A 16,778-nucleotide genomic window follows, 5' to 3' on the forward strand; every position below is an offset into this window, starting at 1 on the left:
TGATTCCACCAATGGTGACTTTTTGGACTTGTGTTATGATTTCCAGTCCCTTGCAGTATCTATTTAGTGTTTCCTAGAGTAATCTTTCTTTTACCTCATCAATTTCTGGGTCATCCTAAATTGCTGCAAAACCCCTGTCAGGTCACTGCTTAAACAGAGACACCAGCAGCCAAAACAAAAGCCTCCTTCTTCCATTCCTCCACCTGCATGAATGTATGGCCCAAAGACCTGTGTGCTTGCAGCCTTTCATTTGTCCTGTCCTACTCAGTTTAAATCTCACAATACAAATTCTATCCCTAGCCATGCACAGAAATTGCAACATGTTCTCCATTGAGATAATATGAACATATTTTCTTGTTTCCCTTTACTTCATATGAGTTTTCAATGCCTAACACCCTCAGACCCTTCCTCTTTTACATCACCTCCTCTTTCCATACCCCTTAACCAATTCTTTTGCATTAAATTCACCTATAGACCAATGATTCCCAAATTCAATTCTCATGCTGTTCTCTGATTTCCAATCATCTAAAACCATTCAACATCTGCCCTTGGACATCCAAAAGCATGTCAAAACAAGCATTTGCAATTAGAATATGAACTTCTCCCTTGTCATCCTACCCAGCTGCCTCCTATTGTTCCACAATCATAACACCACCTTTTCTCCTATGACCAAGGCAGGATTTTAGATGTCCCTCTTGATTTTTCCCTTTCCTCATGTTCCACCCACAGGCCATAAGCAAGATTCTTTGGCTTTCTCTCCACATAGGTTTCAGATCTGCTTAGCTCTCACCTGGCACCATGGTATCCCCACCATGACCTATTACCTAACCTCCGAAAGGGCCACGTGGCTAGTCTCCCACATGCAGGGAAAATCTCTTGTTGCTCTATATCCAGAGTATGAAAACATAAGTCACAGTGCATAGATTACCCCATTTAATGACGTTCAGTGGCTCCTTAAGGCATTTACTACCCCATTTAATGACGTTCAGTGGCTCCTTAAGGCATTTACAAGAACCCAGAGACCACACCACAGCTTCCAAAGCCCCACATGAGGGAGTTGCTGTTCCTACAGTCCTACCACCCCACCTGCCACTTCCCTCCCTCACCGTACCCTTTTCTAGGAATGCTCCTGGCCAATTCAAGAATTTCTGTGGTTGCCTGTGACCACACTATAGAAGCCATAGCCCTGCACCAGACATCTCTCTAACCCATACAGCCTTCTTTGGTATCTTATTGTACAACTGTAACACAGTTTGCTTTATTGTGTGTGTCCACTTGTCCAGTGGAATGTAGGCTTCATGAGAGTATGGGCTCATATCTCTTATTTAATTTTGTACCTCTAGCACTTTGAACCATGCCTGCAATAGAGGAGAAAAAGAGACACCTGTGTAATCACAGGTGAGCATGAGAACTACCTCTTTAACCTTAATGTTTAAACTCAAAGGCAGCTGTTTTCATCAGAAAAGACCAAGATACACTTTCTTGCAAAGTCAGAGAAAATTATGGCACCCACTTCATAGACTATTTGAAAAAACTAAATGAGTTGATACGTACAAAACCTTAAGAACAGCGCCTGACTCACAGTAAGCATTGCACAGAGTTAGCCTTAGGACTACTTATCATAAAAGCCTAGTTGGTATAGCTACCCAGCAGGCTGAGAAAACCATGGTGAACACTTTGTAGAATAAACTCTATTTTTCTCTGTGAAATGAATGCACACAATTAAACCAAATTCTAAAGGGAACCTGTGGCATAGGCATTAATGCTCACCCCCACCTCCTGTACTTCCACACGCAGCAAATCTGCCTGAGGGCAGTTTTTCCTTTACTTTGAAGTGTGCTAAGCTCTTGTGTTGAACACAAGTCAGAAAGGTACCCAGATCAAAGCTCATGGAAGCAGCTCATGAACAGTGATGGGTAAGGAAGGATGACTAGCACCCAAACGAACTGTCACCCTGCAGGGAGGTGACTCTGAACCCAGTTATTGGCGTTTGCTTATTTTTTCTCCCAGTGGTGTTACACACCCACTGATGATTGCAATCACTCGCTCAGTAGCTCGGACTTCCCTGGTTCCCTCCCTCCCCTTTACGCTCCTATTTTCTACTGGTGTTTCCAGGCATCAATTGTCAATCAAATGAATTGCTCTAAAATCCTCAGTTCAAGTTCTGCTTCTTGAGGCACTCACCTAAAATAAAATCCAAATCCATTCAACAATGAAGATGATAGTAATAATATGAACACCCAGCCCCAAATTTCATCCATAGAAATCATATTTAAGTTACCTGGAAACTTATTTGTCTTTTCCAAAGGCAAAGTATACACGAGCCTTTCTTTGCTTTCTGTTTTTAATTTAGCATCAGGGATGTGATGATTAATGAAGGATGTTACTTTTTCTGGATCACATATTTCATTTCTGTACAAACTAATATTTAAGAGAAAAGACAATTCATTTGGATTTGTCTATCACTACCATAAGAGAAGAGATCTTATTGAATGTTTCTCCTTTGAAGACTACTTTATTGGACTTTATGAGACAAACATAATGACTAGAGCAATAACAATAATCATAATGTCACTGTTTTCAAAAAAAATATGATTGATACAGAGGTGTGTAAACTCAGAACAACTACAAATATACAAAAGAATACAGAATATAATTGAAACTATGTATCAAGTATGAAGATATAATGTAGATATACATAGGCCTATCTATCTATCTATCTGTGAAACCAGGAAGCAGAAAAGACTTTCCAGGGAAATAATTATTAGAACAGACTGAGAAGGCATCAGGAATTAGCAATTGAGAGGGAAATTTGGCTTATAAGTGTGTTTTGTTTGTGGGTTGTCTCAGAATGTTTTAGCCTTTCTTGTTAGATAGAAGTTGCTTCACTCTCTACTGCCAAATTCACTCCCACTTTTGACACTTCAGAAATTATCTGATGATGTGGCAAAAATGAAGACATATTACAGGATTTTCCAGATCAGTGGAGGAAATTGGAAGGTGGGGAAAAGGTAGACGTAAGTGGCTGCATAGAACAGCTACCTAGCCAAGGTGGTCCATGAAATAGCCCTGGGGGCATCTGTCTCTTCCCCACACACCTACCCTGCCCCGCTCCCCAGCAAATCACTTTAGAAAGTGATTAGAAAGGGTAAGAAGAGGCAGGAATGTAGGAAAAGCATTCAGTAAACACTCTCCATTAGTGAAACAGGCTGATTTTCTCTCACAAATGCAACTTCTTACAAGCAGTATTGAAAAACATGTACTGAGATATATGTACATAGTGTAGCTCCAGTCTGTCTCCAAAATGTGTACCTTAAGTGATAGCCAAGACCCCATCTTCTCTTCAGAAAGACAGAGGAGCCTGCACACTTCAGCCTCCCGCTGGACATGATTACTTTTCTGTCTAAGTGAAAAAGAAGCAAGAGTAAAGGGTATTAGAAGCCATTTCTTCCCACTCTACAAAGTATAACTAAGGAGGCAGAGCTCAGAAGTGTTCTGTGCACGACTAGCACGAATGAGCATTTATTTCAGTGTTTGACATAAGCAGGAACATACATGCAATTAAAATGAGATGATGACTTCTTATCTTGTTCAATGCCTTCCTTTATGCTTTTTGGAAAACAAACAAATTCTCTAGGCATATTTTCTACTCTGGATGCTAAAGAACAAACAAGTGGATATTTTTTGACCAAATGTGTACTACAGGATCTCCCTGGTAGCCAAGGTGTTAAGTCTTAGCACTATCACTGCTAAGGCCTGAATTCAATCCCTGGCTACGGAGTGACCCACACAGCACAGCAGACTTCTCCTGTCTCGCACTGCTCTCCTCAGCAGTGGATTTCAGTAGATCCACTGGTTCTGCTCACACTTTGTCTCTGGTGAATCCTGTCACCGCCCCACTACGCTCTAGCCTATACTCCAGCTCCTCACACACACACACTCACACACACACAGATTAAAAAAAAAAAAAAATCTGTGCTAAAGATTCTGTTATATAAATTGACCAATAGCTCTGGGAAGAAACAGCTCCCAAATTCTTTATTTGCTACTGAGATAAAGGCAACCTATCTCACCTGCGAGGAGGTCGGCTTCATCCATGAAGTTAGTACTTAAGAGAATCATCCGGTTTGCTTTGCGCTCCTGGAGGAAGCTCCAGACCTGGTACCTTGAAAAGGGGTCCAGTCCCGTGGTTGGTTCATCTAATATCAAAACCTACAGGGTGACAAGTTATGAAACATGCCTCTCTTGCACCTGAATTACCTCCACATGGCAGCTTGGCAACAACAAAAGACAGTAATAACCCTGCAACTATTTGTGCCCAATATAAAGGGCACAAATAGGGCACGCGCTCTCTTTTGACAAGTTACGACGAGCGCACCTCTACTTCAATGGTAAAGCAGCGCTGAGCTTCTGGCTGATAGCCAACCTGTTTTCCTCCCCTTGCATGCTCTCACTCTCACTTACCTGCGGGTCTCCTAAAACGGCAATTCCAAATGTCAACTTTCTTTTTTGTCCTTCACTTAAGAACTTAGCAAGATTGTCCTGAATGTTTTGAATGTCCAATTCCAGTAAAATTCTTTGTACCTAAATGTGAAAACATACATAACTTGAAGTACAAGCTGATCCATACTACAGAATTTTAATTGTTCAGTATAGCAGTAGATTTTTTTTTTAATAGGACCTCCATGCCTAAATTTTATTCAAAACAGGACAGGCACAATGCTGAGGGGAATTCTGAGGTCACAATTTAACTTGGCAAGGGGTTGACAGGTGAACTAATCCAAGCAAGCCTGTCTACCTCCTGTTCCACTTCCTGTGGTTGAATTCCTTTTATTTTAGCAAACAGTCTGAGGTTTTCCTTCACTGTGAGCATGTCAAAATGAATATTGAATTGAGGACAAACGCCAGTTATCTTTCTGATTTCCTCCAAGTCTTGCATTTCAGAGAGGTTTTTATTGTAGATGGTAACTGAACCTAAGAATAGAAGTTAAAAATAACATTGGCAACATAACAGGTTTTATTAATGTCTGAAGATCTTATTCGGGAAAACACTGACATAGATTCATCAATGTCCACAATGGTGACTCCCAGTTTTTCTACAGCCATCAGTTTTTCCCATATAAGTAGTGTATTTGCCCTGAAAATATATAATCAACCTACTGAATTTTGTAAAAATTGGGGAAGTACAAAATACATTCAAAATCATCTTGTTTGATAATTTCAGATAACCAAGTATTATTTTTTCGTATACCGTCAAATTTAAGCCTGAAAATGAGAGAGGCCCACCTATGATCTGATTCAATTACCAGACATCTTGCCTTTCAGCTGAATCTTTTTGCTCACCTTCTGTTGGAACAGACGTCCCATTAAGGACATTCAGTAATGAAGACTTGCCAGCCCCACTGTGACCCAGAACTGCTGTGATTTGACCTTCATATATGTCAAAGAACAAGCCTATTTGTAGAATAAAATATTAGCAGTGTAAATAAAGGGCATCCGACAGAGCTAATATGAAAAACAGAACAAGCCTATTTTAGTTTTGCATTGTCAAACACTTCCACAGTAAAAAAAACAAAATATGTAATCTTATCTGGTTGCTAACATAATTATGTTTACTGTAGAATGTTTGAAAAATAAATATAACCCCTTAAGAAGATAACATTAAATTAACCATAATTCCAAATATTAACCTTGTAATACACCGACTTCCAATAAATTCTTGTGCATATATGAATACATAACATATATATTTAGAATCTTTTATTACATTTGATTCTTTTCTAGCCTGTGTTTTCAAATATTAAACCACAAGCATTTTCTATGGCATTAATTTTAAAAATATATAATGGGGTTGGAGAAAAATATATTATAATATAATTTATATATAAATTATATTATAATTTATATTTCTCCAACCCCATTTTTTTTGGCTTTTTGCATTTACATGTCAATAGAAGATTCACTTAGCTAACTTCCAGGTGAAAAGTTGGCTAGAGCAAGATAAAAGGCTTAAAAATCTCCCGCCTCTCTGACCTTCACCCTTGTTTTTTGTATGCATAAAAAATAAATCTTTTTAAAAAAGGGATCTTAAAATCATAGTGCCTGCTTTTAGAACTTTATATGATCTTTATAAAGAGTTAAACAAGAATGTTGATTACAGTTAGCTGAATTTCATATACAAGTTTGTGAATTAATTAAGTCATGACTTCCATTCCTGGGAAAGCTACTTGGCTATCAAAACATAGGCTGTGGCTAAGGAATTTTACTCATTAATTTAACTAAAATTATTATTTATTTATGCATACAGAACTAGGGTACAGGTTAGAGGTGCAGGGGCAGTGAGATGATTCACCAGAGACAGTTGGGAGCAGAACAGACCAAGTGAGACCCACTGCTGAGGGGGGTCTACTGCGCCATGTGGGTCAGCTCCCACATGGGAGGGGCGGGGATCGAGCTCAGACTTTAGCTGTGATAGCCCTGAGACTCAACCCCAGCATCACCAGGAAGGCTAGATAAGGGATTTTAAATAAACACGCTGAGGTGGCCAATGTTTTAAGGGCAGTAACTGCATGTGGAGGAAGGCTGAAACTGTGACACCAGGTCAGAAAACGAGCTTGGTTCAAAGCATGAGTTTCAGTTTAAAGAAAACAGATTGTTAGACACATGGTGGGTCTGCCCCTCCTGTGCAGTGTGCCGCCTGTGCAGTGTGCCGGCAGATTCCGAAACTGAGTCTGGGGCCCCCCCTCTTCCCAGAACCCCCCATCCTCCAGGATAACTACAATTTACTCTGTTACTTTTGTTTATTTTTAATGTATTGTTACTCGTTGCTTTTGATCTTTTTACGACTCTGCTACTATTGAAAAATAGAAGAAATCACTGCAGAAGTTTAAGATGTTTCAACATAAGAAGAAGCTCAGTCACTGGTAGGTGTAGAAGTAGTTCAGAAGGTGTGTTGGGAACTGAAATGATAAATCTACAAAGATTTCAATCTATCTGTGGTTAAAATTTAAGAAGCCAAATCTACTTGTATGTGATGAGTAAAATCTGGAGAGAGAACATACACATGCATACTGATAAGTTTGTTAAATGGGTGAAATATAGAGTGAATCTCAAAGGCACAAGGAAGAGTGAGTTGAATGCTGCATTTATCAGAAAACAAGTACAATTTCTGCACATACACAGAGAGCTATCAAGCATTTTTTTTTTTTGGAGAGGGGTGTCCATGGTTTTTCTTTGTTAATTTTTAAATTCTCAGTCTCTTAAATTCACCTTCCTCTGGGCCCTCCCTCGTGGCACAAGGGTTAAAATGCAGCACTATGAAGCTATCTGCTGTCACTGCAGCACAAGTTCGATCCCTGGCCAGGGAGCTGACCCATATGGCACAGTAGACTTCTGCTGTCTCCCCACTGCTCCTTTCAGAGTATATTTCAGAGAACCTGCCTGTTTTGCTCCCCATTCTGTCTCTGGTGTATCTCTACCGCCCCCCACCACTGGTTTGTACCCTAGTTCTTGAATGCATAAATAAATAAATCTTTAAAAAATATTCATCTTCCTCCTAAAAATCATTACTAATTAAAAAACACTGTTCTCTATGAAACATGACCAACGATTTTGATGCTTGTTTGAACAATTTGTTATAAAAAAAACTATATTTTTGAGAATATGTAGTGTAGATAAGGTAGTTCACTAAAATTGCAAACTGTCATAGGGCTTTGACTTGTGAAATAAAATCCATGATCAAAAATGCCGCCATCCTGTCTTAATCTCACAGAACATGTAAACCATGCAAATTCCCTGCTAGTATAAAATATAATTTATCAATTTTAAGTCTAGATGTTCCTCAGAGTGCAAAAAAAATATTTTTTATCATGAATTCATGTTAAAAAAACAAAGAGATCACACTTTTCACTTGCATGAATCATTTTTATAAATGTATAATGAACCATTTGGAAGGATTTCCTGTCCAGGTACTAAACAGGTCAAATTCCAGAAGATGGAATTAGATTATATCTTTTTTCTTTTTCTCTTTTGTTTTTCCATAGTTTCAAACTTTTCCTTGATTTGCCCCCACTTTTTATCAAGAAGTCAATTAAAACAGTCAAATGTTTTTCTCTACCTTTCAATACTTCGACTTTTCCAGACCTTATTTTGTATTCTTTTTTAACATTTCTGATTCTGAAACGACAAAGAGGGTACTTCCTTAGCCAACACACAAGTGACAAAAGTATTGAGAGTAACAATAGGTCAGGAACAATGCTAGCTAGAGAAATAGGTGTCATCAGTGCCTTCCTTTGAGATAAAAGTTGTTAATGCCAATCTACTTAGAAAGATGGAAAATAAATGTCTAGAAAGTTACAATTAAATTATTATGATTTTGCTAAGAAAATAGGGTATTCTTTAATTATTCTCACTTCCTCTAGTCTTTGGTGTTCTTCTTGGGCAAGTCAGCTCATTGAACTGCACTCTTTAGCCACTGATGATTTCACTGTTCATTTACCCTTTGCCTTTTCAATAACTATTTTTATGGAGCTGGTGGAGAAAGGCTGTTGCCCCTCAGAATGAGAAGGATAAAAACTGGGAGCTTAAGTTCATCCTATATCTGTCAGAGAGGGAAACATTTCACTTTCCAGCTTTAGTTCTGTTTTATTTGCCCCCCCTTTGCTTCCTGGCATCTCTATAGTAGCAGGATGTTTAGAGCATACACTCAGGAGCCAGCTGCAATTCTAGTCCAGTTCCTCATTTATCTCTGACATTAGGCAACAGACTTAACCTTTTAGTACTTTGCTTTTCTCATTGGTAAAATGGGAATAATAAAAGTGCCTCACAAGCATTTTGTGAAAATTAAACGCATCTCTGAAAATTTAATGCATCCTAGAGGACACTGAGACAGAGAAAAGCTTATACATCCAGTGAGAGGAGCATGTGGGTTACAAACTTGAGAATTTCTGATCCTAAACTACTTAATTCTTCCATCACTCTATGTAAAACAGATAAAGTGAAGGAAGAAAGGATTGAAAGAAAGAAAAGAGCATCTCTACATAGAGATGTGGGGGGCAAGAGATAAGACCAAAGGGAATGACAAGGTGCAAGGTGATGTGGTAACATTATCTGGAACTAAGCAAAGAGAAATTCTTTTCAAGTAGCAGCTAAAACACACATAGGCTTGGGGCTCCAAGCGACAGCCACAAAAGCACATTGTTCTTCAGTGGCTGGCTGTAGGCTCAGCTTGTTATTGGCTAATAATGGATGAGCCTTGCACCCTTATATTAGTATGAGAGATCACCTGATGGCTTCTTTTCCTTGGAATTCTGGAGATACTGGTTCAAAATAATCATTAGGAGGATGTTCAAGATCTTGCTCCTTCTTGAGGATCTTATTACCAATCCTCTGGCGCCGGAAACAAAATGATGAGTTCAGGAAAAATAGTGGAGAGTAACGGCGGTCATTTCCATCTAATTAATCAAGAGGCAATAAAATATCACAACAACATCAGCACATAAGCAGAGCAGCCTCGTTCAGAAGAGTACAGACTGTCTTGGGATTTTAAATCACTGTAGAGAAAATTCTTTCCCTTCTAACTTCCTCTTATTGAGAAGATGACCTAGAGATGCAGTAAACAATGAAAATCCAGTGGAAATAAGATATCATTCCCAAAGTAACACAGTGTAATAGAACTGTGGACAAAATATAAATAAGTTTAAATAAAATGTGATATAAAAGACAGAATGAAAAAAAAAAAAAAGACAGAATGAATGAAGCTGAGCACTTGAAGAAAAAGTTTTAACTGCCATGTTGAAATAATTGGAGACATCGTTGTGAATTTAAGAACATACTTGACCACAACAGATGAGTGAACATAATACTAAAATCTACATGTTCTGTGAATCAAAAGGGAAAGAAAAATTTATAATTATTCAAGATGAATGGGTGATCATTTTCCAGAGTTTAAAACAGTGAGCAGTATTTGTTATTATGGGTCATCCTGTACTAATCAAAAATGACAGACAGAAATATACATAAGTACATAGGTGCATATTAAGACAAACTTCAATCCAATCCAAAGGGAAGGGACAATGAAAAATAAGTAAGAAGATTCCGCACAGAAAAAAAAGCATTCTGATTCCAGGTGCGAAGGAATTCTGGACTTATGCAAAGTCTTTCATTGTTTGCAAGATAATGCTGCAAATATATCAACATATGAAAAGCAATTTCAGAACAATGCTACAAGTTTCCTCTTATTTTCCTCTTGCTATTTCCTTGAAGGATGGACATCTCAAGTGTTCCATCCAGAAACAGAGGGCAGAGAGGAAGACACTCCCTGTACTGCATCTGAGGTCTTTTCTGACTGTGCTTACTTTGCAATCTTCCCCATTCTTACAAGAACAAAGATTTATTAGGAAGTATTTCTTTTTAAAAAAATTTACTTATTTATGCTTACAGAACTGGGGTACAGGCCAGAGGAGAGGATTCATCAGAGACAGAGTGGGGAACAGAACAGGCAGATCGACGAAGTACACTGCTGAGGAGAGCAGCGAGTGGGTCAGGAGAGGTGTGTCGTGCTATGTGGGTCACCTCCCTGGCTGGAGATTGAACTTGTGCTGAAGTAGCTGCCACTAGCTTCATTGTTGAACCTTAACCCATTGCTCCATCAGCGAGGGCCCTAGGAAATATTTCTAACATATGACGGCCATATACTGGCCCAAAACACCTTAAGAATTAATTTACTTCTAACTATTCTGACACAAATCCTAAATAATATTCTTTGAAAATGCTTTAGAGTACTTCATAAAAAGAGACATCTATTTATAATTCAGATTATAATTGTCATTGTTGTATATATAACTATTTAACTATCATATGTATTACTATATTAAAGTCAGAAGAATGTATTTTTACATAAAAAATTTCTTGAGACTATTAAGACTACAAAGGTAAAATGAACTCATTTAGCTTATGATGGGAAATACTTGTTATTCTTCATTTCTTAAAATATATTTATATAACCTTAAGAAAGAACTTGCGGGTCCTACCTGGTGGCACAGCAGGTTAAAGCGCAGCACTAAGAAGCTAAAGCCACTTCAGCATGAGCTCAATCCCCACCCTGGAGGTGACCCGCGTGGCGCGGCAGACCTCTCCTGACCTGCCCGCTGTGACCCTCAGCTGTGTACTTCGTCATTTGGCCTGTTCTGCTCCCCACTCTGTCTCTGTTGAATCCTCTCACTTCCCCTTCACCTCTGGCCTGTACCCCAGCTCTGTATGCATAAATAAGTAAATCTTTAAAAAAAGAAAGAAAGAAAGAGCTTGCAAGTGAGCGATATCTGTAGAGTTATGACAAAAACCCACTATTACTTACAAGGTAAGATTTTGTCAAAATATAAAGCCAATGCCAAGTAGATAAGAGCATCAAAAGTCAATATGGCAAGAATTGCTATCATCATATATGAGTCTTCTGAAGAGTCAGAAAAACCTATGTCATTCATTTTATAATCCAGGTAGATAATCTAAGATTCAAACAAAAAAATAACAATTAATAGTTAAATAAAGTAAATAAAAGTAACACAGCATAGCAGTCAGGAGAATCACTTTAAAAATTAACTTTTCAAGAAGCTGTTATAATGAAGTGATTAGTGAAACAATTTCTGTTTTTAGGTATCAAAGGAATTTAAGGAGGAAATATTGATTAAAAAATGCAATGTTCTAAAAATGTGATTTTAAGTTACAATTTATGTGCTTGTTCTTGTAAGTCTTTGTAATATTATAATTATTCTACACAATAAAGAAGTACAAATTTTAGAAAGAACAATTCTTTTAAGCATTTTAAGATACTGATAGGAAAAGTTACCTATTTTCATAAATATTACTGCAAGTAAAGATTTATATTTATAATTTTGTCATATGACAATAGCGGTCATGTCCTAGGTACTGTGCTAAGTGCTTTTTATATTTCCCCCAGTTAATATTCACCATAATTGTAGGCCTAATTATTTTATCTGTATTTCACATATGATGACACTGAAGCATAGAGATGTTAAGTAGCTTAACTAGATGAGGTTAAAAAAAAATCACATAGTAAGGAGTGACAAAATTGAAATCAGAATCCAGGAAGTCCAGATTTGAAATCCATTTCCTCACCGTAGATACTCTATAACTTCTATATGTTAAAATGTCAGCATTTCAAAATTGAGTTTATTCTAGGAGTGTAAGCCTACAACAACATCTGAAGGTCAGTCAGAGTAGCTCAGCATAAAATACATTGAAGGAGAAAAATATAGGCAGAAAAAAATTTGATGAAAGTTAATAACCAGTGATTATAAAGTCTTCATAAACTAAGATAAAAGATTTTTCTTAATCTGATGAGTTAAGGGTGTGAAGACCAACACAAGGACTCATACTCAACTGTGAAATGCTGAAAGCTTTTACTTTTTTTGCATTTCTATTCAATTTGTGCCAGAAGTCTTGCTCTGTGCAATAAGGCATGAACATAAATAAATGGCATAAAGATTGCAAGAAGAAAAATTAAAGCATCACTATTTGTAGGCAACGTGATTATACATAAGGAACTCAAAGATAAAACTAGAAAATGTTTATGTAATACATATAATACATTCAAGGGAGGGATGTTTTTTTCAATAATGGTGCTGACACAGCTGGATATCATGTGAAAAATGAATAATACTTATGCCTATAAATACATACAAGTTATTTTGAAGGACTTGATTTTATAATATATAATAAGAATAAAATGTCAATGTGCAAGAATCATTTACATCTTTCTACATTAACAACAAGCATTTAGAAATATGAATTAAACACAGACGCTATAATATATACAATGGTATCAAAAGTATAAAAACTTTGGAATAAATCAACCAAAACTATGCAAGACTATGCTGAAAACTAAAACACTAAGGGAAAATGAATGGAACATATGTAATCTTCATAACCAAAAAAAAACCAAACTTGATTGAAAATTCAACAGCATCAAACACTCAACAGATTCATGCAAATCTGTGTGTATAACTTAGTGAGTGTGTTTTAAAATTTACATCATTGCAAATAACCTGGAAAGGAAAAAAATTTTTGAAAAAAGAATATAAAGTTGTGAAAGTTGTAAGATATCAAGACCTATTAGAAAACAAAACAATTAAGACAATGTGGCAACAGCATGTAGACAGACAGATGGGGTAATACATTCTTCATTGAGTTGACATTATTATACATTCAAGGGGAGGATGGTTTTTTTCAATGATGGAACAGACACAATTGGATATCATGTGAACAAATGAATAATACCTCTACCTATAAACACACAAAAGTTATTTTGAAATGGATTTTATATACAAATATGAAGATAGTCAATTAAGATCCCAGCATAAACACAAGAGAATATCTTAATAATCTCAGTGTATGCCTTGATTTCATAGAGATAGAAAGGCATTCTACATTAAAATTAAGAACCTCTGTTCGTTAAAAGCACTATCATGAGAGTAGATGTGTTAGTAACATGTGAAAATTGTCTTATATGCAGCATATATAAGGAAGTCCTACAAAACAAGAAAAAATTAAAATCAGTAAAAATGAGAGAGGCAATTATTAAAAAAGAAAAACCCAAAAAGTCACTAAACAGGACACAGAATATTCAACTTCACCAATAAGCAGGAAAATAATATCACAATGATAAATCATTATATATCCGCAAGAGTGGCTAGAATTTGAAAGATTGATAGTAGCAAATATTGAAAATTTGGAGCAACTGGAGCTCTAAAACCCTCCTGGTGCAAAAGTTCATACAACCACTTTAGAAAAGTATTTAGTAGCCCTACAAAGATTTAGATGCACATAGTTTAGGTACCATTATTCACCTCCTAGATACTATAAGGGAGAAAAATCTACCACCCCCAAATATATCCTTGTTAAAAACTTTAATTGATGGGAAGCCTCGCAGGCTGGATGGATGTTGCTTTTGAGAAAGACACTGACAAGTGAAATTCTTTATAATGATGTCCCTCTCATGGTATTGGGAAACCCTAATCTCTTCATGTCCTTTCAGTGGCTAAGGCAAAGCTTTAATTTGTATGCCTTTGTTTACTGTGCCTTCCTTGGTGAACTCTTTCTTCTTTCCCAACCTCCCTTGTTTTGGTAAAGCTGTTTGAAAGCAGGTGAAGCCACGTGGTGAATTCCTCCAATGTACTGTCTCTCTCCTATCTATACAGAAGATTTAAATGTTATTATTAAATTTCTTTTTGATTTTCTTTTTTCTAGTCCATGTGTTTGATGCTTATGTGATTATTTGGCAGCTTACAGTTACTTGCAGAGATATGGGATGATCTCCTTTGTACTCTGACAATGTTCATATTCATTAAGATTTTTTGCAGTTATTAATAATAGCAAAAGACTGTAAAAGATTTGCCCATCAATAAGGAAATTGATAGCATAGCACAACAGAATTCCACATAACAGTATATAATAGCTTCATATAATCTATAGATGAAATCTAAAAACATCAAGCTGAGAGAAAAAGTCAGATTTTCAATCATAGATTTTGTACAATATCACATCCATAAAGCTGAAAACAGGCTAAACTAACAATTATACTTAGGAACACATTCTTATGTGATAATACAAAGCAAAGAAGTAATTACAAAATTTCTACCTTTAGGAATATTTGTGGTTGTGACAGTTATTTTCTTTGATATAGTCATGATTACTTTGGTCTATTTTGTATTTGTTAAGCTCTATATTTACATCTTAAATATAAATATTTGAGGTCACAAAAGAGATTTGCATAACAATTTTTAATAAACAAAATGTTTTCATTATGTGAAGAGAAAAGCTAAATATTTTCATATAAAAAAGAGACAAAAGCACTTCAGCAAGAAAATGTATCTTCAATGTGAAAAATCTATCTTATTCAAGATTTGAGATGCTAATTTCTTTTGAGTGTATCAATAACATTTTCAAGTTTAGCTTTTGAGTAGAATTGTTTAGAATAAAAGCTCTTAATTTAAAAAAAGTGATGAAGAAGTGATGAAGGATGAAATTGTTTGAAGGCTTAAATAATAAAACCAATGAATTATGTGAACTATGCTCTTACCTTCGTCATTCCAGCAGTGAAGGCAAAGGGGCTACACATACTCAAAATCCATTCCAAAGATGAAGGAAGTTGTCTATAATATGCAGTGAACCCCACACCCCCCCAAAAGAGTGTGAGGAGAAACACAACCAAACTGGTCAGGACGGTTTTCTTTAGCAACACACTCATCAGGAATGACAATGTCAACTAAAAGAAAAAGAAGTCATTATTTATATTTGGTTCACTGGGAATCATGGGTAGCACAATCAAATATGAATCTTTATATCATAACAAATATTTATCAGTGAGACAATGATGAAAATATTAAGATGGAATTATGCTCAGTCTTTCTCTCAGTGCCTTTATAAAGAGGGTCCTTACAAGCTGTGCTCTAATGTTGGCTTTGCACGGCTGAGAACACATTAAGAAAACTGGACAATAAATGAACTGAAGAAAGGACAGGAAATGCAAATTTAGAAAGACTGAAGAAAAACTAAATTAATGTACTAAAAAGAGCATTTACTTCTCCAGAAAACAACCTAGACTGTGAAAGAAATTAGGGACCCTTTTCAGAAAAACAAGAAATGACATGGGAAGCCAGCAAACAGTGGAATTAAGAGGAAAAGAAATACTGGGAAAATCGACTATGCAATGTGAGAGACTCTTGAGGGAAAAGAGGACCAAGCACATCTTCATTAATTATCTAGGAAAGTTCTTGATATTCTTAGTGAAAATATATTTTTTCTTTTTAATGCATCATTTCTTTAACTCGGACCTTTATGCAATGCAGTGGTCCAATTTTATTTAGAGCACATCATTGTCTTACACCCATAAAGATTTACACATACTCACATGCACACACAGTTTAATAACTATGACCTAAAGCAGAGGAAGTGGTAATAAATTTGTAAACTTACCAAAGATAAACCATATGAGAAAAAGAGGGTGAATATGGCCATGAAACTTATTGTGGTTATAATTTCGGTAGATACGATGATAACTGTAATGATTATGGAAATAATTAAGATGAAGCCAGCATAGATTAAACCCCAGGAGAGCCTAAACAAAGACCAAAAATTCAATTAATTTAACTTTATTTTTAAATATTAGAAACACAAATATCTAAACAAAAAATACAATGACAGCCCTTGCATTTGCCACCTATCCGAATAACTAAAATATTACGAGTAGTATATTGGCAAGGTTGTGCTAATGAGGGTCAGTGCTGTATTCACATATTGTATAACTACTGTGGAAACTGCATAAGTAGTATCATTTTATATGTAGTCTTCTGCAACTTCTTTCTCAATCAACATATAAAATATTTTATACATCTGTGTACTATTTCATTTTTGCATATATACCCTTCTATGCATGGACATTTAGGTTGTTCCCAATTTTTATTTTGAGCGCATTATTGCTTAGAATATTCTTGGATTTGTCTCTCTTGGCAAATGCACAAAATTTTCCTTAAGGTGCTACTGTTAACTTAAAGGGGGTAAGGTTTTTGTTTTTTCAGCATTATATGCTATCAAAGTATTCTAACTTAAGAACTGGAAGGAAACTTAACATCTGGTGATTAAGCAACCTTGGAAAATTGGGTACAGATGATAATTTGACCATTTTTAGGGATAACTCACTTCCATTCTCCAGATTAGTAAAAAGTAGAATTTTATAACTACACTAAATCCACCCCATTCTTGCT

At 36.2% G+C, this 16,778-nt stretch overlaps 1 protein-coding gene across 6 annotated transcripts in view; it reads right to left on the reverse strand.

Moving 5' to 3' along the window:
- The window catches only part of ABCA6 (ATP-binding cassette, sub-family A (ABC1), member 6), a 61,158-nt gene that overhangs the window by 24,298 nt on the left and 20,082 nt on the right, over positions 1-16,778 (reverse strand). For all 6 annotated transcript variants that reach the window (XM_012733117.1, XM_012733115.1, XM_012733119.1 and 3 more), the window contains 11 exons: positions 15,991-16,132; positions 15,095-15,280; positions 11,354-11,501; positions 9,284-9,452; positions 8,117-8,175; positions 5,344-5,454; positions 4,799-4,974; positions 4,465-4,584; positions 4,074-4,212; positions 3,313-3,403; positions 2,282-2,421 (listed from right to left, as the gene is read on the reverse strand). In XM_012733117.1, coding sequence (XP_012588571.1) covers positions 2,282-2,421; positions 3,313-3,403; positions 4,074-4,212; positions 4,465-4,584; positions 4,799-4,974; positions 5,344-5,454; positions 8,117-8,175; positions 9,284-9,452; positions 11,354-11,501; positions 15,095-15,280; positions 15,991-16,132 — 1,481 coding nt within the window. The remainder of the gene's footprint in view (positions 1-2,281; positions 2,422-3,312; positions 3,404-4,073; positions 4,213-4,464; positions 4,585-4,798; positions 4,975-5,343; positions 5,455-8,116; positions 8,176-9,283; positions 9,453-11,353; positions 11,502-15,094; positions 15,281-15,990; positions 16,133-16,778) is intronic.

This window comes from Condylura cristata, unplaced genomic scaffold, assembly GCF_000260355.1.
Source record: "Condylura cristata isolate star-nosed mole 26May11 unplaced genomic scaffold, ConCri1.0 scaffold00038, whole genome shotgun sequence".
NCBI lineage: Eukaryota > Metazoa > Chordata > Mammalia > Eulipotyphla > Talpidae > Condylura > Condylura cristata.